The 21353-nt window shown below is 33.6% G+C and overlaps 2 protein-coding genes and 1 long non-coding RNA gene across 4 annotated transcripts; 1 reads left to right on the forward strand and 2 right to left on the reverse strand.

Moving 5' to 3' along the window:
* Nucleotides 1-683: 683 nt before the first annotated feature.
* On the reverse strand, nt 684-3632 carry LOC100791238 (uncharacterized). Of its 2 annotated transcripts, none has more exons than XM_003519691.4 (4): nt 3353-3632; nt 2588-3149; nt 997-1140; nt 684-869 (listed from the first exon to the last, which is right to left on the reverse strand). In XM_003519691.4, exons 2-4 carry the CDS (start codon nt 3147-3149, stop codon nt 853-855), a joined length of 723 nt encoding a protein of 240 aa, XP_003519739.1. In that variant the 5' UTR covers nt 3353-3632; the 3' UTR covers nt 684-852. The 2 variants fall into 2 exon arrangements, with proteins under 2 accessions (XP_003519739.1, XP_014619663.1); XM_014764177.3 differs by having other exon boundaries at nt 2588-3211.
* Nucleotides 3633-4553: 921 nt separating this feature from the next.
* Nucleotides 4554-6462, forward strand: LOC102663532 (uncharacterized). Its single transcript, XR_003263483.2, has 3 exons — nt 4554-5433; nt 5746-5834; nt 6190-6462. It is a non-coding gene; the product is annotated as an uncharacterized lncRNA (long non-coding RNA).
* A 2087-nt stretch (nt 6463-8549) lies between these two features.
* Nucleotides 8550-10561, reverse strand: LOC100784158 (probable WRKY transcription factor 23-like). Its single transcript, NM_001255065.2, is given in 3 exon segments — nt 8550-9213; nt 9415-9558; nt 10102-10561. Coding segments are annotated over 3 exon segments (963 nt in total). The 5' UTR covers nt 10512-10561; the 3' UTR covers nt 8550-8804.
* Between the last annotated feature and the right edge of the window lie 10792 nt (nt 10562-21353).

Consider the following 21353-nt stretch of genomic DNA (forward strand, 5'->3'; position numbering starts at 1 on the left):
TTTACCAATCTAATCCTAAACGTAATCTCAATCCTAATATAAATATTAAACAAATTAAAATTTATAGTATAAATTTAGGATGAAAAGTAAGTGAATGACGTAATCTGTGGCCATTTGGTTTCTCTTGATTCACTGTAAAAGGACAATGTGAAATATAGTCCATGACGGGGAAAATCAAGAGTTTATGGTTTCAGAAAATATAAAAACATGCATAACAACATGGGCATTTTTTTTTCTTATCAACAACTATCAATAAGTAACTTTATTCCTTAAAGTAAATCCCTCACTTTAGGAAAGTGAAAATCTGATGGGTGAAGGAGATCATTTAAGAATAAGCTATATTCTTACATGCAAATTGACAACATTTTACATAGCATTTTTAAAAGGTAAAAAAATCTGCTAAACAAATTAATGGCCACAAAGAAACACAACTCCTGCATTGTGGCATTCTGCAAAAAATCCAACTATCCTAATGTTGTTACTTGCATATTAGCTTATAATTTCCTACCAAAATCTTATGGATGAAACTATAAGAAAAATTACATTTTCTCCAAAAGCTAATACTAGTAAAATCTAGACATGCAATCCCTAGGAGAAATTAGCATAGTCATCATTACCATTTACCAAGGTGGACAAAAAAACTCACCTGGACATACGACAAGCTAAGCCAGCAGAGTAATTTATAAGCAAAACTCTTTTTTTATTAACATTACCAATCAAGTCACTGTACAAGCAAACTTGACAAATGGCTAAGATTCCTAATGACTGTACAAAAAAACATACATAATCCAAACAATTAAAAGAATAGCCTAATCTCACATTGAAAGGGAAAGAACCTTCAAAATTTCCATATCATCTTTCCTGCCGAACTGCAACAGTACAAAACAGTAGGAAAACAATCAGATTGCTTCGATTTTGATATAATCCCATTAGGCAATTACCATAGAGCACATAAAATTTCCTTCAATTACACAGTTATGGAAAAAAAATACGCACATGGATAGTGAGAGCCAGGTGCATCTCCTTCATTTCTGTTGAAGTTCATGGGATACTGAATCGAAATCAGACCCTCATCTCCTGCAATTGCTGCCTCAGGGGAAGCCATTAACCCAACAGCGGCACTATTTGCAGATTTGATTCCTGCATGCAATGTCTAAGCAACATGAGTATTTCCTAAATACCAGACTTCCAAATGAGATGCATCCAAAATTATGAAGTTTGATGTGCAAAATAAGCCAGATACCCCCTAGAGTTTGAAGATAAACTGTATACTTTTTGTGGAAGGCAGGATGAAACCAACAAAGCAAGATAATTTTGCATGGTAAATACTATTTAATGAAAGCCAACTTTGGATATAATTGCATATAAATAAAGCTGAATAAGTGCAGCTTAGTAGGATTTAATAATTATTCAAAAATGTTTGGCCATTCCAGGGCAGAAAGACAGAAACCACATAAAACTAATAAAAAGAATGGGACATTCTCAAAACACATTGAAAAACTATTAGCAAATCCTTAGCTCCAATAGTCAATTTACAATATTTCAAGATGTTCAATTAAATATTCAAGACAGTAGGTCAAAGGTTGAATCTAACTCCCCATCATAAACATTTACAGTTTATGTTTGGTTTTAGTTTCCTTATATAATGCATATTCAGAAGCACAAAATTTATCATGTATAATGACATAATGTGAAATGATAATTTGGTATTAGGATACATCCTCAAAGCTGTAGATATATAATATATAATATGATAGACAAACCTGAAGAAGAATGAGACCATTAAATACATACATTGAATCAGAGATGAGATTGATGCAGCGAATACACACACACATTAAGCAAAGTACCACTCATTTTTTGTCAATTCAGAATAAGTATTTGATTTTGTAATAGAGCTTGTTATTTGTTACTACGATGAAGGAAAGGTAAAAGTAAAACGACAAGGAAAAAAACAAAAGTAAATCAGACCCTAATGATATAATCTATATTTTGGTGATGATGAAATTACACAATAAACTTCTCATTTAAGAAGTGAGAAAAATGGCCATGTATTTTTACTGAAGTAGTTGATGTAAATCAACTAATTACTGAAATAATAAAATGCTTGGAGATATTTACCATGAGATAAATATAAGAGAAGAGAATGAGAAAAGGAGGGCGTACAGTAAACTAAGTTTAAAGTTTTGGCCATCAATATAAACACCTAAAGAACCACAGTTGCAATGCAAATGAACTCAAGCCACACTATGAATACAAGCAGCTCTATGCTCCAGATTAATGTACAGAACGAACAGAACAAATGCTTCTCTCTATTATTGTTTTCTAATCACCAATTTGGTATTTACAAGAAGACAATTTAGCTGAGATGTTAAAGTTTGAAAGTGGCTACATATATGACACGGCACCAATTTGAGATTTTGGTGGGTGGTGTGCTAGTAAACTTAAAGTGTGTGTTTGAATTATCTCATTTACATTCAAGACAACTTATATTCAAAATCTCGTTGAGAGATCCTTAAAACTATATCAAATATGCACCAATTACACCACTAGGAGGCCAAAACTAGCAAAAGAACTGCTTATTTACCGTGAAGTATTATGACAAGGAAGAAGAAAACAGTGATGACCATGGCAGAAAGACTTGTATATGTTGATGATGACGATGACTTGCTAGCTTTCATCTTTCTCACCGCTTTCATTTTCTTAACCCTCGCACGCTTCCGCAAGGCAAGCTCCTCAAGTTCCTTCACAAACTTCTGATCAACAGCATCCAGTGATGGGCCTCTGGGAGGAAGGGGTGGCTTTGGGGGCTTTTTGGGGATAAAGGGCTTAGTCTTCTGTTTTGCATGATTAACATTTACATGGGACAATTGATGTTGGACAAAACCCTTGTCCACAAACAATTCTAAATTATTTTCATCCATAACCCCAAAATCACCAGATTTTGCTGAATTGCTACATGACTCAATCCCACTTTTACCCTTATCTGATCCATCAACATTCAGAATCCCATTCCACGCCAAACCAAAAGCACCCTTTGATTCTCTATCACTAACATAAAGATCGTTCCCTACATCGTCTTCGCTAGAGTTCCCACCACTTTCAAGGTCAAATTCAACGTCTTTCTCTCTTGGAATAGAATGGCCCATCTGATGTGAATCAATTTCATTAACAAGGAGTTTCAATTTAAAAAACCCACCTCCCAATCACGCTAAAGATTAAATTTTGAACGGTTAAAAGTATGAACAGATTACTCAAAAACAATGGATTCAAAAATTAAGATGGAATAGAAAAACAAAAAAAAAATTGCAAATCGAAATTTAATAGAAGATGAAGAAGAAGAGGGATGTACCTTGAGTCAAAGGGTAGAACCCTAGAAACATTCCTAACTAGGAATCTATCGATGCCCGCAGGCGCACTCATACACAGACATGACATTTTTTTTTAAACAAATTAAAAGACAACAATTTATGTTTTTTCTCTTTTAATAATGGCCAATGATTTTTTTTTTCTTTTGTATTTAATTTTTAAAATCTATTTTGATGTTTTTAATGAAGCCGAACGTCAATGGTTGAAAGGCGTTTATTTGGAATAGAGCCAGTCAATACAATAGACACGCTCTGTCCTCCCAATTCCCAAGTTCCACAAGACGACACAACGGCTATTTCCAGGTTACATCCATTATCCACTACTAGTACGTGTCAATTGTTCAATTTTTTTTAAAGAAACGTTATATGACTCATGAGTAAATTAACATCTCTTCGATACTCCATCAGCTAATCGGAAATTGACAAGATAATTTTGTTAATTTTACAATAATTATTTTAAAAATTTATGAGTATTATTATGATTATTTTCAAAATTTATGAGTATCATTATTTTTAGATTTTTATGTACAAATTATGATCCTTAGTGTTTACTTAAGAAGAATGTTAATCGGTGTTTTAAAAATATTTGTTAAAGAAGAATGTTAAATGCAAATCTTTTTTTTTTACAGCTTAAATATATATATATATATATATATATATATATATATATATATATATATATATATATATATAACTTGTAATTAATCCTTTGGGAACAAAGCTAATTATTATAATATTTTCAATTTAAAGTTTTGAATGACTACATATTTTAATATTAATTTATATTTTTATGATCGATAAACTAAAATTTTAAATATTTGTGGTACACATTTTTTTTTATTTGCAAAATATTTTTTTGCTAATATTTAGTATTAAACATGGTTTACACATTTAGAAACTAAAAAAAAAATTAAATAACAGAATGAAAAATTAATGATAATTTAGGTGCTAATTTTGTTTATTGATTAGACTTTTTCTTTACTTAATTGCCTAAATATTGTAAAATTTAAATAATTATACTCTTTTTTTGTTGGCAATGTCATTATCCTTTATTTTAGCCTGAATATTTGTTGCACACTACATTGCTACGACACAAATATGTAAATGCAGCACATTTTTTGGGAATTGGAAATATTTAACTGAGAAAATGAAATGCAGCACATATTTTTGGGAATGGGAATTTTCTTCCCTTCCTTCCTTCAGGGCTTGAACTAACCTCTAATTTCGCCATGGACCGTCACAGTTTTAGCCACGAGAAAGGGTTCGCAAATCATGTCTCCAACTTCTCCAGATACCTGCAATTCTAACTTGTAAACATTATACAATTTTGTCAGTGAAGTGAAAAGGAGATAATATATCATCATAATAATAAAAATTATACGAATTGAATCCCATATCTAACTAGTTGGGCTCCTCTCCAGTGTCTAACAAACTTTTCTCCCCCTTCTCAACAACAGTTGTTAGTTGTTAATACGATGTTAGCCAATCAATCATCGTTTTGTTTCGAGGATTTCTGTTATTGAAGAGGTGGAGTGACGTCGTTTTGGCCATGCCATGCTCTTACTTGTCTAACTTTTTGATTGTCACTTGTCAGTCCTAACATCCTCAATTTCTGCAAACCATTTTTCTTGTTTCTCGTTAAAACTAATACAATTTTTGCCTTTTAAAATTAGTGACTTTGACCATTCGTAAATCCTTTAATTATTTGATGGTGTTGTCATAATTGAGGTCCAGTTCCGACTACTGATGTTAATAACGTTTGAAGTGAATTATCTAATTTGATGTTTTTCCTAGTTGCCTGGAAGTAATTCTTCTAAGTACTGTCACATCTGTGTCGTTTGTGAAAGAAGAGTAATGTTTTAACTCTTTTTCTTTGTTCAGGGTTTCTGCAACTTTGGTTATTATTACTCTTTAGGTTGGTGCAGTGGGAGAGGCCTGGGGAGCAGGGAACAGCCTTGTATGATGTAGAAGTCACAGAAATAGCAGCAACAACACAAGTGTCATAGCTGGTCTCACATACACTTGTCATCCTCTTGCTCTCAACAAAAATGTTCAAAGACAACAGGTACATTCTCAAATGTAGCTCTTCCACTAACACACCCGGCGAAATATAAAAAATCAGCAACCTTTTTACCCTTTTTGATTTTCGTTTCTTTCCAATCAAGGTTTTTTAAATTGTGGTCACAATGTCATCACAGTGAGACCAAAAACCTCGAAATTGCGGTTGCTTTGAATTTAGTAAGGCTTTAACTCTCTGACTTATCATGCATAAACATAGTTGTCTTGCAATAACATATGTTATGGTATCATTTCTTTATTTCGCTCAAATATGTCAGTCTACCTGTGCATTCTGATGACATATCCCTATTTATTTCAGTAATTCCAGTTATTCTACTTTGGGGATATTCTGCAAGAGTCTGCAAGAGAAACCAAAACAGGGTTTATTTTGTCGACTGTGTACTGGTGGTGCGGTCCTTGATTTTTTAGCATTGTACATTCAAAACCATTAGTGATTCCCCTCCTCAATTTTTCCCTCTCAGAGTAGATGATTTTATTCTGGCTTCTTCAATGAATTATTTTGATTACTTTGTACTTGTTGCCATTTGGGCATTGAGGATGCGTAGGCTCTTGTCATATTTTTGCACATGCTAAGTTTTTATTAGAAACTTGTTTAAAATATAAACATGATCATACTATGTCACATGATTTTTTTCAAAGACAAATTTAGTCATGTATTAACAGAGTAGCCTATGTTTGTTGCTGAACTTTATTTAGCTATAGTCTGCTACTTCATATTAACAGAGTAGCCTATGTTATGCAGGAAAAATCATGTTCATTGGCTGTCAGAAACATCTCAAAACAAGTCCTTTTGTTTGGCAGGTCTAATTATATTATTCTTCTTGGTTGGCTGAAATCCCAGATTGTCACCAATTACAATCATTAGAAGACTTTTTAACTTGCTTCAGAATTTATCTTCAAATGTTTCTTGTGGTTCTTTTTGTTTGGTATCAATTGTGCGCTGCACTTTTTTTTTCTAAGCCGTTTTGGTTCTTCATGTGTCAAAACAAAACTAATACCTATCTCCGAGTGAGAGAAAAACTCCACAAATCTTATTCACTTTCAACCATGATGTTGCAATGCTATTATTCTTTATAACTAATTCAAACTAATGGATAATAATTTGTAACTAATATAACTAACTTGATATGCTAGTGTATTCAACAAATACACCCTTGTATCGTAAGCTATTATTATTCGCTTATTTAGTAACTAGCTCCTCTCAAGTAATTAAGGAGAGTTGTTGATTTAAAATAAAGAATCTTGTAATCGTAAACCACTGTAAATCAATGGCGGATAAACTCTCACTTTCTTAATTTACAGCAGCTAAATCTTGATATTGGGGAAATTTGTTGCATTTCTATTTTCATAGCTGGAAGATTTATTACACTCTGAATCTCTGATAGCTAGATAACCAAATAATGCGCTAAAATGTTTCAAATAAAAACTGTTTAAACTTGTGAAAGTGGGATAATTTAGGTGATTGCAAAACACCCCCCCTCACACACACACACACACAAAAAAAAAAGCACGACTCTTTTTTCTGAATAAGGCGTGCTATTCGCATTTCATGATGTCGTGCCAGGCTTTTCTATTTTCTTGGTGGGGGCAGGTTATTGCTGCTGTTGATTCACGTTTTCATGTATGACAGTAATTCATAATCGGCTTGTCAATCAAAGAAATCTTTGAATTTTTATTCGTACTTTGATCGCTTGTAGTTGGTGTGAGGAATAATGAACTAAATTAAGCCTACAAGGCAAGATAAGAAGTGTGGCTCCACTACTACAGTAGGCACCACACAATTAGATTCGCTGTCTGCTCGGTGTATTACTTAAATTTTAACACGAACAATTATTATTGTCTATATTGGAATTTGACGTAAATGGCATTTTCAATTTAAGTAATACCATGTGATAAACGGCGCCAAAATATCCGTTTCATGCAATCGTATTGCCTTTGATGTTAAAATTCTGATTGATTGTTGAGGTTCTTGGGTCCTTTTCGGCAATCTAGAAACTGGACTCTAAAAGGATCATGGATTTTTATTCCCTTTCTAAACAAAGTTTAATATATTGTTTGTTTAATTAATCAAGTCAACAAGGGCATAGTGCGTGGCATTTATATGTCTATTGGCCGAAAGAATCGAAATAGGCAAATCAAGAGACAATTTTGGCTTTGGAAGAAGAGAGCAGGATTAGCGATTATTCCCCACTTTATGCTGAACAAAGTGAAAGATTTTAATTCGATGCAATGTATGCGTACAAGAGAAAAGTGAGCTGGTCCCAGTGATTTCTTTGACAGTGGCGTGTCGTATATAACATCTCACCATATGTTACCCTATGCCTATCCGCGAACGGCTATATATCTCAAAAACTTCAATTATTCTTCACGATGAGAGCCTCCCTCAACTGCTCAATAAAACAAAACTTGTAAACAAACACAAGCTATAATCTTGATACCTTCATAAATAAAGCTAACATGTGTCGTTATCAAGATCGATCTATTCCATCATAGTGACCATATCACACTCCATATGCTTAGCTTGTACAAATTTTTCTCCTTTTGTATTTGTTCTTCTTTAATTCTCCCCGTCTCCACCACTATCCAATCCATGAATGGATTGCATCGCGTGCAGGACACAGAGAAGCATTTACTCATCCATCTCAAAAGAGGGATCAGAGTGGTTGAATTACTCTTCCTATTTATAACCTCGTGTCCAAATCGGGGTAAGACTTTTGGCACCATATCATCCTAATTTGAAAAAAACATTTATCTATCATTGGTTTTCGGTCGACTTCCGGGAACAAAACAAGGCAAAGCAAGTTTCATCCACACACCAATTGTTCCCGTTTAAAAATATTAACATAACAATATTCACTGCTGTACATCTGTGAAATCAATGCACATTCCTTCAACAAGAAGAAACAAAAATACAAGACAAACAAGGAGTCAGAATCAGAATATTAAAAAGAGGACAGAAGTCTATTTACCTATTTCTTTTTTATCATTTCCACACACAGCCCAACCCACCAACGAATGCTTTGTTCCTCTTCTCTTTTTTATTTTTAGAGGGTGTAAGACAATTAATATTGAAGCAAATTAAATGAACTTGAACTAGAACTAGAACTAGAAGTAGTCCCTGCATTAAATCATAATCCATCATGCTATACAGCCATAATCATGATGGGGCTATGTGGAAAAAGATAAAGTGGGTTTTACAAGTATATATGATCATGATCACTAATATTACCTCCGGTCAGGAAGAAAAATTACATGTACCAGTACTAGAGTTCTCACCTAAGTCTCATAGGAAAAAGTCAGCAAAAAATAAATCACATAGAAGCATGATGACTAATAATTACTGGAGTTATATCAGCTCTACTCTTCTTTCAACATGTGTGAAGGAACAACATCTTGAAGAAGCCCATGGTCCCTCAGAAACGCATTCGTCCCGTGATTACTGCAAAGCCGTCTCTCTTGAGTAAAAACAGCGTTCTTTGGAGATGAAGAATCATTGTAAGGAAAACCCAAAGAGGACAATGTGTTGACAAGATGCTGTTGTTGTTGTTGGTGGTGGTAGTGCTGATACTGGGATAAGTAGTTTCCCGGTGGCAAAACTGAACCGAAGTTGTTGGCGTATCCAGCGGAGACACCTGAACGAGGCATAACTGGGCTTGGATGTGTGTGTTGGCCTTCATAGGTTGTCACTACAACGCTTGGATCAGTGAAAGATCGCTCCACACGCTTCTTCACATTACATGAAACACTGGTGCAACGATAGTAGCTCCTACATGTGATCCATACATAGTATATTCCAAATGTTAAGGCTATTTATTTATTTAATATTTATTGATGAGTTATGTCTGGGTGTAAGTGAGTTAAACCAATTAAGAGAAGTAGGGAAGGAAGCAAAAGTAGGTAGGTGCAGGTGAGCTAAGAGTTAAGATTAATGGAGTTTATTCGGGAGAATTATTACAGCATATGTTACCTGGGAAAGGGGCTGTTTTTCACGGCCTTTTGACCGTACTTTCTCCATCTGTATCCATCTTCCAGATGATCGACCTCGCTTTTCGTCATGAATGCGAATCTTGGTTCTCTCTGTCTCTTCTGATTTGTCTTCTTAGGCTTCAACCTAAACCCAATAAGAACCAGATCCCAGAAACCATCAAATCTTAGAACCTTCCTCACATCAACCACATCACATGTATTCATTGTTATTTTATTTCAAAAGGAAAAGTTAACAAAAGGCATGCCCATGGCCATGATCTGATTTCTTTATCTAATTGGATGGTGAAATATGTTCTCCCTAGCTTGCCACATATTAAAGCGAAAGCAGCAGATATAAAAACATACACGTACTTTATACTAGAGAGACCATCCCAAATTGTGTGTTCTTCACATCCCATGAACCATTCAATGCTAAAATTAACTTTTGAGAACTGAAGCTTCACCCCCACCACCATAAAAAAGAAAAATAAAAGGAAAATACAATCACAGGCTAGCTTAGACATTAGAATATGATTGTTGAAGGATACTTGTGGTCTTGACAAAAAAATAAACTAAATACTTGCACAAAATTAAAAAAAACAAACCACCATATCCTTATCTTTTCATTAGAAAAAAAATGGTTTTCTCTAGAAAAGAAAAAAGCGATGAGATAAATAGAAAAACCCACTGTTTCTTAGTCTTTTGTTGTCCTTCTTCTTCATCATCATCTTCTTCTGCTTGGTCTAGAAGAGTCTTATTCTGTTCATCATTGACTGCATCACTGGACGCGGATGAAATGGAAGAAGAGTTTGGAGTGGCAGGTTGGTGATTCAACACCTCAGAACACTCTTTCCCGTTATCAGACGGAACCTTAACTGTAGAGTGATGAGGTTGCACGGACACAGTTGAAAGCTGTGGTAACTCAGGCAGAGGACTATAGTCCTGCACACCCAGTAACTCCATAAACCCTAAAGAGCTTTTGTCCACCTCAGAGAAATCAAACGCGTTCGAGAATGGATAAAGGTTTGAATTATAACAAGGGAAAGAAGAGGACCCAATCGCATCCTCAGTTTTCACAGCCATCTCCTTCTTCTCCATATACCTAACAAGTTGATCTCTTAAATGCTCAAATCCCTCATCTCTCGCGCACCACAAACTCAAACTTCACACTAGTAAGAAGTGGAGAGAGGTAGGGTTGATCTGGTTTATAGCTTAGGGGTGTGTGTGTGAAAGAGAGAGAAAGGTTTGAGTGTAGTTTTGGGTTTACAAGAAAGTGAAAACTGTGTGGAAGGAACATAGATAGAAATGAAGGCGAGAGTTGACCGGCAATTGTAGGTCATCGAATAACGTTGAGCCGGTGGCAATCAATGCATGCCATGGTCGACGCTTTCATACGTAGCGTTTGACCGCTGAACGGGTTTAATTTAGGGTGTGTGTGAACGGGGTTTCGCCATCTTCTGGATTCTAACGGTGTTAAATGATTTTTTTTTTCTCTCTCTCCGTCTTTTATAAAATGCCAAATTGTAATAATAGTGTTCACTCGTGTGCATGTGATCTAGGAAATCTGATGAATCTTTCAAAGTTTATCGCCACTTTCTTAATTCTTTAGTTTTCTTTTTGAACCCTCCGTTTATTTATTTATTTATTTATTGGTTTCACTGTGCGAAGCTTTTGCAGCAGATATTAATCCCTTGGAATTCGGCCAAGTTGTCTTACAAACGAACAAAGTACAGGGAATTCGTGAATAGATTATGAAAAAAGTCGTACCAAGAAAAATTAAGAAAAACGAATGGCGTGACATGGCCAATTTTTTTCCCCCTAAATCCTTTAAATCGGTGAGTCTAATTTCATCCAGTTGACTCTCGAGAAATCGACGTTTCAAATTCCCAAAAAAGCAAATTCTCGTAAAAAAGATGTCAAGTAAATTTACATAATATATTTTTCATATACATGCTAATGTTATAAAAAAAGAAGTAAAAAAAGCGGGAGGGAGAAGAAACAAACCAATGCCAGTGGCAAATTATTATTCATTATTAATTTATAAAAAGAGAAAGAGAAATACGTACTGATCATAAAGTATGATCCGTTCATGGTTAAACTGGGAATTGCACCGAGTGAGGGTTGAAATGAGAATATACCCCATTACTAATGGAAGCACAATTAAGAATATAAATTGGAAGCCTTTGGCTTTGGTGTATAAAATCAAATTGGAAATTAAGAACTGAACCGGTTTTAGTTGAGTGTAAAGAGAATAGTATTCATAGACTTTTGTTGGAAAGCCGATCACATCATATCCAACCATATTCGAGGGAAGCAGTCACATTCGGAACCAAAAACCTTAAGTAGTGTGAACGCATAATATATAAGATCCCATCTCTATGATCATATATATATATGTATTGTCGGTGGATGCATCTTTTTATGTTTTTTTTTACTAACAAATAATAGTAGTAAAAGTAAAAAAAAAACTTCCTAAATTTCATTTCCAATTTCCCATGATTTATTGGGAGAGGGTAATCGCTGATTTTTAAGTAAGGATTAAAGCGTGTAAGTTAAAAGAGCAGAGAAATAGCATAAGAAAAATAAAATAAGAAACCAAAAAAGTTGCAAGATATGGAACTCTTTCCGCAATACTACTTCTCTTTTGTGTGATGGGAAGGGGAATGGGAAAAGCTCATGCACGTGTGGTTTTAAGTGAGCCACGACCACGAGAAGCATGCTGACATAGTTTCCGTGTGCAAGTACTTGACTGCCATCGAGCATGCGCCTCAATTATTTCTGTTTCTTGCTAATCCACTATACATTTTGTATTTTTTTTTTTAATTTGCTTAAATTTTTATTTCATTACGGGTATGTAATAGTAGTTTATACATATGTAATTATGTAAATATGTACTCTCAATAAAAGCATTGTATTCCATTTGTACATTGTCATTTGAAGATATATTGATTTATACATACATCATCACTTCGAGATTTTTCTTAGCCATGTGTACAAAAGGAAAAATAGGGGAAAAAACAATTAAAAGAGGGGGAGTATAGTTATGTACTTATGTATAACAAAGCAATCATAAGTTTTGTATGCTTTAGAGTCCGTTCAAATGAATAGCTCCTCTAAATGTTGGAGATCTGTTAGGGCTGTACCTTGTAGTACGTCACCTATTCTTCCATGGATGTATGCCCGCGAAAAAAGCAAGGTTCTAAATTTCATTAACTTGAATGGTCCCTACTCCCTTCCCTGATCCCTATTCATATCTATAATTACCGTATAAAATGATTTATTGAATTGAAGATGTCAGTTACAGCAGAAAAAAGGACATGTGAGGGAGGTAAGAAACCATACATACATAATGTTAGCTTAGTGGAAATGTACTAAGTTACATAGAATTAAGCGATCATCGCGGATGGAAATCCCAACAAAGTTAGGTACATTAGTGTATATATAGTTGAATCTTTTAGTGTACTGATTAGGATTCAATAAGTATTGGGCATATAGAATGGTTTTATTAAGGTAGAACTTAATTAATTTGATTATTTCTGCGAACGTTTCAAGAGGAACTAGTCTGACTATTATTATTGATTAATAAATATCCTTGCAATACATTTGGTTCAAAGATTTTTACACATAAGAAGTTAATTTATTTTTCTTTCTTATTTTTTCACCTAAAATTGCTTATTGAAAAATATATTCATGTAAAAACTATATATCATATATAACATAGTTATACTCACCGGTGAAACTAGGTTGGATTATCCAGCAGAAATCTATGTTTTGGCCCGTTTAAAACTTGGTCTCGCCTAACTTATGTAGCAAAAAAAAATTGACTCGAACTTTTTTAAGAAGTCTTTTCATTTAATAGGTTAGGCTATAGGTTTTAAAAAAACCTTATTAAGCCCAACGTGTTAGTTTGTATAGTAACAATATTATTTTTAAATAAAAATATTATTATTAATATGATATATAATATTATAATAATAAATTACAAATTATTTTAATGATTCAATAGTTTCATTCATTTTAATGTTTGGAATAAATAAATTTCTATATGCATATATGAGTAGCAGCTGAAGCCGAAGAATATAAGTTATATTTTTGGAACTTAAAAAACTTTGATATAGCATGTCAAATATGTAATATTTGTAAACAAATTTTAGTTATATCTTGTGATTTATATATAGAAGAAGTTATCTAGAGAATCTTGATTTGACTCAGTCAATATTAATATTTTTTGTTGAAATGAAAAAACATAACTATGAAAAGAAAATTCTATACCACTGAAATTTATTATGAATTTCGATCCATTAACTGTATAAAATATATAAAAAGTTAAACTCAAGAAATGACATTTAAAAAAGAAAACAGAAAAACTTCAAGTTCTCCTTTTCCTTATTTATTTATTTTTTATAATGTATTATTTTCCTTTCCGATTTCTGAATCGCACACGGCTCTTACCCAGTCATTTCGCATGCATTCTCCACGCACCCTGCAATCGGTACCCGGCCCATCCCTATAAAGTATCCAAGCTTATTTCAATTTTTTGTATCCCACGTCATAATCATATGTACTCCCCTTTATTAATGCGAGGATAAGTTCTTCATATTTCTGTCTTCGTTATATTTTCATTTTTCCCATAATCATTGAGTCACATATCAGTAAGAAAATATATATCGAGCACAAAGTTACTTACTTATAAGTCCGTTAAACTCATTATTTTAAAGTTATGAAGATTTAATTCAATTAGTTAAAACATAACGTATAAATTATTTGATATTATTTTTTATTCTTAATGATAAAAAAATCACTTCCAAAATAATTGAAAAAACACTGTACATGTTTAAAATGACGATGATTAGTTTCGAATTTAATGAACCTTGTTTTGGTGGGAGGGGATTTCAATTTCTAAATTAGAAGTCTTACGGTGATTAAGGGATGTTTGGATAAATAATTGCTTTAGAATATTAAAATAAAAATATATAAAAACAAGAGTATGAATCTGGGACTGTGTTTGATAGGGGTTGGTTGCTTCTGGGATACGTTTGGAGAGGTGAATGTAGGGACAAAAAATAAAGAAATAAAATATAAAACTAATTTTGTCTTGTGGCGATACGTCAGCGTCTTCTCTAACAAGCCCAATCTGCAGCGGTCCCGGAAGCAAAGAATTGACCCCTGTCACGAGTCCACCCTACTTATCCGATATTTATGCCTGGTCAATTTCTATTTTTCTATTAATAATTAAATATCTCCTACTTTGCATGCCACATTCACCCTGCATCGTAAAACCTGATCTTTCTTTTTTAAGGTGGGTCTATTTTTAATGTTTCTTTCCTTTTCTTCCTCTCAATTGCATGTGAAGATGCACTACAATCCCCCATCATATTATTGAACAATGATTTCCTTGCTTATTCGTATATCCAGTCACTATATATCCTTTTTCTCGATTATTTGTATTTATTCGCAATGATATGTACTTCATTATTGATAATTAATTTAAGTTTATTAGACACAAGTTATTATTATATTAAGATTTAATTATTTGAGTAATATTTAACTTTAACTTGTGAAAATAATTTTTTATTAGATTTTACTTATTCTTTTAACTAAATTATGGACTAGTCAGAATTATTATTTTTTTCCTAAGAAAAAAAATATCATTGAAACCAAACCCTACTATTACAGACTAACAACTAATTAGCAGTTGACAGAAACATGTTAATTCAAGAAAGAAGGATTGAGTTGCATACCATCTTAGATCAGTTGACAGAAACATGTTAATATCTATGAAGCACGGACACTCCAGTGTCTTGTCGTGTCCGGTGTCCGACACGCGTCCGTGTCAGTGTCCGACACTGACACGACACACGTATTACGTTCTATATTTTGGACATTACAAGTGTCCACGTGTCCGTATCCGTTCGTGTCCGGTGTCCGTGTCGGTGTTGGTGCTTCATAGGTTAATATCAACTATTACAGACTAACAACTAATTAGCAATACAACGATTGAGTTGCATACCATCTTAGATCAATTGCTATCATTATACATATATTAGTTTGCCAATTTTTAGCATTGGCGTGGGAGTTAAATTTTTTGCATTATTAATTTAAACAAAAAATTAATTTTAGAGTATTGTATTTGTTGATTTAAATAAAAATCTAACTTTTATTTAAGTTTTGATTTAATAGATTAAATTAACTCATTTAATAAAAAAGAATTGAAATTGATTCTAAAGAAAAGAAATACTTGAAGACACGATTACTAAAAAGAAAAATCAAAATGAACTATTAGATTTACTCATTAAATCCTAGCTGTTGAATTTTTATGGAAATAATTAAGCTAAAATAATTAAATGCGGAGAGTCTTATTAGAAGTACGTCATAAATCATGTTTGGGATAGATTATTTTAAAAAATAAACATTTTTAAAAGCTCTTAAAATTTTGTAATAAAACTAAAAATGATTATTTTTTTGAGAATAAGCTGAATACTTTTTGTTCTTGCTGTTTGGTAGGTATTACTTTATTTCATGTTTCTTTTCTTTTCTTCTATTAAAAAGATATGAAAAAAGTAGATTATTACAAAAAATGGTAGGGAGGAAGCCGTACCTTTGGGTTCGTGTTATCGGTAACAAGTTACAGCACCTCCATTATTGGCGGGTCATAAGCTGAAAAATAAATGGTTAATTGGGGGCATTAGTGGTTGCTCAAAGCTTCATGATTCATGTATATTTGATACAAGATTTCTTACCCCACCTAACCGTTACTTTTCATCACACTTGACCCACTTGGAGTAGTGAACTTATCCTTTTTCATGACCGAATTTAAAAAATAATGAACCAAATCTTAATGATCATCTTTTCCCTCTCTCAATCTGTGGGAAGACTTTCTAGAAGATTGACATAATTTAAGGCAAGAGGAGCTCCGGCATTTAGCCAAATCCAACTCGTGAGTGTCCATGAAGCTTCCGCGTTGCATTTTCTTTTTTCTTTAATAAGAAACAATAAAATATATATATCACGATTTTAAATTAATTTGGCTTTTGGATGAGTTTTTAAAGCCTAACATAAAGTTAAAATTAAGGTGCTCGCTGCACATGAGTCAAGTCAAAAAATAAAAACCATTCAAGTTAGATTGGCTTTTTGCTCAGTATTCAAATTCAACTCCCTCTCTGGAGTGAAGGTATGATATTTTTATATATAATTTGCTTGGCAAAGTGTAACTCCTGGGTGGGAGTCAAGTATAAAGAGACAAAGGGTCCATAATTTTCAATACTACCAATCCTTTTCTTCGTTATATCTGGAATCCAATAAACACATCCACACCCTTCGTTCACTGTCTTCATTCGGCCATAGAGTGAGGGAAAATTTTATTTTGTATGCTTGCAATTCGTTTTCTAGTTATCAAATTTTACAATAGCAAAAAAAAAAAAAAACGAGATTGATGTAATATTGGCTGTGCCTTTGTGATACATCTTAATCGAATACTTTTAAGCTGAGATTTTGCTACATGAGCGTATAACATCGACAAAAGAAGGACATTGCATAAATGGTGAAAGAAAAGGAACAACCCATGACTTGGTGTTGGTGTAGTCTGATTAATGATGGACTAGAAATTTTTCTCTCTTTTCGTGGGCTATTATTATTCTGTGATACATTTTGTATTTGTATTAATTGTATATACAAGCGAAACGCTAACATTCGTCTACTTTTCGTTGGTCAATGGTGCCTACCGACAACTATATTAAACTGTATTAGTGAACTCAATATTGATTTATTGATAAAATGAAATGAATGAATTACAAGTGTTTGTGGAAGAAATATTTATACAAAGCTGGACAAAACTAACTAACCAATCTCAACTACCATAACTAACTAACTTTGTAACTAACATAACTGCCTAATATATCTCTCCTTAAGTTGGAGAATAAATGTTGATTATTCCCAACCTGCGAATGAAGACATGAAAGAGTGAAACCGACAATACTTTGGTGGAGACATCAACAACTTGATGTTGAGTTTAACATAGATCAATTTGAACACTTGAGATTGGAACAACTCTCTAATAAAATGACAATCAACGCTAATGTGTTTGGACTTTTCATGATGAGCAGGATTATAAGCTAAGTGGATCATGGACTTATTGTCACAAAACAATATTGATGAAGTGATAGAAACCTCAAAATGCAGTAGCAATCACTTGAGCCAAACAACTTCATTGGCCACGAAGGATAAAGTTCTATATTCTAATTCTGCAAAAGACTTAGAAATTGTTCCCTGTTTAACTAATTTTCAGGAAATGAGTGAATCCCCAAGGAATACACAAAAACCAGTGGTTGATTTTCAATTATCTAAACAGCTACCCTAATTAGCATTTGCGTATGCTTGTACATGCAATGAATTATGAGAAGGGAAACATAAGCCTTGACCAGGAGAAGACTTAAGGTATTACAGTATGTGATGTATTGCATTAAGGTGAGTTGTCAATGGATTTTTCATATACTAGCTAAGCTTATGAACAACAAAGGCAATGTTTGATCTAGAAAAAAGTTAACTACATGAGGCGACCAATGAGTCTTCTATATAAAGAAGGCTCAGGAATAGGATCACCATCAATGAGAGTCAACTTCAAGTTAAGCTCCATGGGGAGGTTGGCTGGCTTACAAACCAAAAAACCACTGTCATCCAACAAAGCTATAGTGTACTTCCTCTGAGAGAGAGAAATGTCTTTACTAGTTCATGCAATTTCAAGTCCTAAGAAGTACTTGAAAGGGCCAAGAATTTTCAATTTGAACAACGACTGAAGTTTGGTTTGTACACGATTAACAGAAGCAGCATCAGAAACTGCCAGAATAATATCATCCACATAGACTAACGGTACAACCAGAGAATTTCCATATCCAAGAGTAGAATGTTGAAAACCATGTTGCAAAAGAGTGGAATAGAATTTGCAAAACCACTCACTGTCTAGAAGCCTATCTTAGACCATAAAGTGACTTGTTTAGTTTGCAAACAAGTCCCTTAGTTGAAGCCTTGTAATCTTGTGGCAAGTCCATGTACACTTCCTTAAATAAATCACCATTGAGGAAGGCATTATTGACATCCAGTTGTTGTAGTATCCAATTTTTAGCAGCAACAGCAGCTGAAAACACCTTGACAAAGATGAGTTTTGCCACAGGAGAAAAGGTATTTGAAAAATCAATCCTTGCAAGTTGAGTATAACCTTTTGATGTGATCTTTATTAGGAGTGGATCGCTTGGTACAGGTCAAGAAATCATATGACACCACTTCTAGAGATGGAAGATAAGTCAAGGGTAGACACCACAAGGGTTCAACCTTGATAAGTCCGAGATTGGTTTAACAAGAACCCAGAGAGAAGCTCTCACAAAATACACACGTATTTTCTCAAAATGCCAAAAGTTCATTTTCTTCAAAATGAGTTCAATACATATAGTGTAGTCGAGGTGCAGCTGAAAAGACACCAATTTATTTAATTAAAATTACAAAAATCGAAAAATATTCGATATAGGCCTTCAAATTAGTTTGGGTCTTCAACAATCAAGATTCTTGGAAGTGTCATACCCACCTACAACCTATACAATGTTTGTCAACAAGTAGAGGCACGAGAGACCAAGTGTTGTTAGCCTCTAATGCTTGAATTTCGTTAGCCCTAGCTTGACTCCATTAAGCAAAAGGAATTATTTGATGATAAAATTGAGGTTCATAGGTTATGGATACTTGATTGTTGAAGGATTTGAAGCTAGGACTAAGACGAGCCAAAGAACAAAACTGTTGAATTAGGTATGTCTGAGTGGACTATGAGCATACAAAATCTGATAAATATTTCAATTTTTTAGAGACTCTTGAAGATCTCCTTAATGCAACTTCAACTACTCCCCCTTGAATTGAAGGATCAATAGGTGTAGCTGAAGATTGAACTGAATTATCAATTGCTAATAATTGTTTGTTGAAGGTGGTAAACCTGGAAAGACATGTTCAGATTGTGATGAATTTGCTTGAGTGTTGGCTAAGTCAGGATCATCATCAATATTTGAAGTGGATGGGCCAACAGGATCAATAATAAGGGAATTATTAGAAATAAGTAAAGGGATGACATGACTGGTAATAAAGTCTAACAATGATTGATCAATATTCAATGTATGAAAAGGAAAGGTAGTCTTATGAAAGACAACATCTCTTGAGATAAAAAAAAACTACTTAGTTGCAAGATTATACAGTTTGTAGCCCTAGTAACCTTTGGGATAACCCATGAAAACTAAGGGAATTGCCCTTTCACTAGCAGAAACTAATGTTACTGCAAAGGTTAAGCAACCAAAAGACCTTGTAGAGCCATAATCAGGAGAAGAACAAAAAAGGACCTGATAAGGAGACATATCACATAATAAAGGAGAAGGAATCGTGTTGATAAGAAATACTACAACAGTTACACATTCTCCCTAGAAAATTATTGGTACCTTAGATTGGAAAAACAAGACTTTTGCTACATTCAAAAAATGTTGGTGTTTCCTTTCCACCACTGAATTATGTTCAGTCCTTTCAACATAAGAAAATTGATGGAAAGCACCCTGGGATGCTAAAAGTTCAGTAAAAGCCAACTCTTTTGCATTATCTGATCAAATGCTTTTGATGGTGGTGTTGAACTGTGTTTTTACTAGCTAAAAAAAACTTCTTAATTGCATCAGGTGCTTCAAATTTGTGTTGAAGCAACACAATCCATGTAAATCTACTACAATCATCAACCATAGTGAGAAAAAATCTCTTCCCATCATAGGTAGGATTTTTATAAGGACCCTAAATGTCACAGTGTATAAGATCAAAAGGTGAAACAGACACATTATTAGAAGCAAAGAAATATAATCTCCTAAACTTTGCCAAAAGACATATATTATAGTTTGAAGTAGAAAAATCATGAGACAAATGAAATGGAATTTTATTACTGAGAAGTTTACGAATTTTGTCAGATAAATGGCCAAATATAAAATGCCACACAAAAGGATTATGGCATTTGCTATAATTATGACAAAAAGGAACAAAATTTATACAAGAAGTTTGACAAATAGAATTTGAACTAGTTGTAGAATGAGAAATGTCCAAGACATAAAGGCCTTCAATTGGCTCACCATTGCCAATCCTCTTGGAGTGAGACATTTCTTGGATGGAAAAATGGTTTTTTAAAAAAATGATAAAACAGTTAGCATGAGAAAACAAAACACTAACTTAAAGGAGATTGAAATTGAATTGAGGTACATATAAAACATTGTGAAGAGTCAAAGTTGGAGACAACTAAACAATACCAACTACTACAACAAGAACAACTGTCTTGTTTGGCAAAGTAACAAATTTAATGAAAACAAACCTATAAGACTAAAATGAATCTAAAGAACAAGTGACATGGGTGCTAGCACCAAAATCTACAAGCCATGAGTTTCTAAGCAAATTAGAATGAATGGTTGATGAAATCATACCATTCGAAGTGTGAGAAGCTTGATTGATGCTAGAGGTTTGATTTCATAACAAACTCATTAGTTAAGCATATTGTTGGGTTGTGAGATGAAATGGAGAAGAATCTGAGCTTGCAGAACTTGAAGTATCAAAATTCCCTTACTTAGAAAAGGTTGAAACCGCATTAGCAGTAGTTGCATTGTGGTTCTAAGATGAAGAAGACTTGTTATTCTTCTTGTAATTAGGTGGAAAACCATTGATTCTATAACAATGTGCCTTAGTATGCCCTTAAATGCCACAATGTGCATAGGTAGGACGATCTTTCTGATCAGCCTTATTCTTCAAGTCAGAAGTGTTCTTCACTGCAAAAGCATGAGAAAAATTTGAAGAAGTAGATGCGCTAATTTCCTTTTGTTTTTCTTCTTGCACAACAAGAGAGAAAACCTAGGTGATGGCAGGAAACAAATTTGTTAAGAGAATTTGACCACG

The sequence above is a fragment of the Glycine max genome, chromosome 2 (assembly GCF_000004515.6).
Source record: "Glycine max cultivar Williams 82 chromosome 2, Glycine_max_v4.0, whole genome shotgun sequence".
Taxonomy (NCBI): Eukaryota; Viridiplantae; Streptophyta; class Magnoliopsida; order Fabales; family Fabaceae; genus Glycine; species Glycine max.

What these genes read in the sequence shown, in the direction of transcription:
- LOC100791238 (XM_003519691.4), bottom strand. Translation starts at nt 3,149, where the DNA reads ATGGGCCATTCTATTCCAAGAGAGAAAGACGTTGAATTTGACCTTGAA. An exon ending in CCTTGTCATAATACTTCACG is followed by an intron (nt 1,141 to 2,587) that starts GTAAATAAGCAG and finishes CATTGCATGCAG; the next exon opens with GAATCAAATCTGCAAATAGT.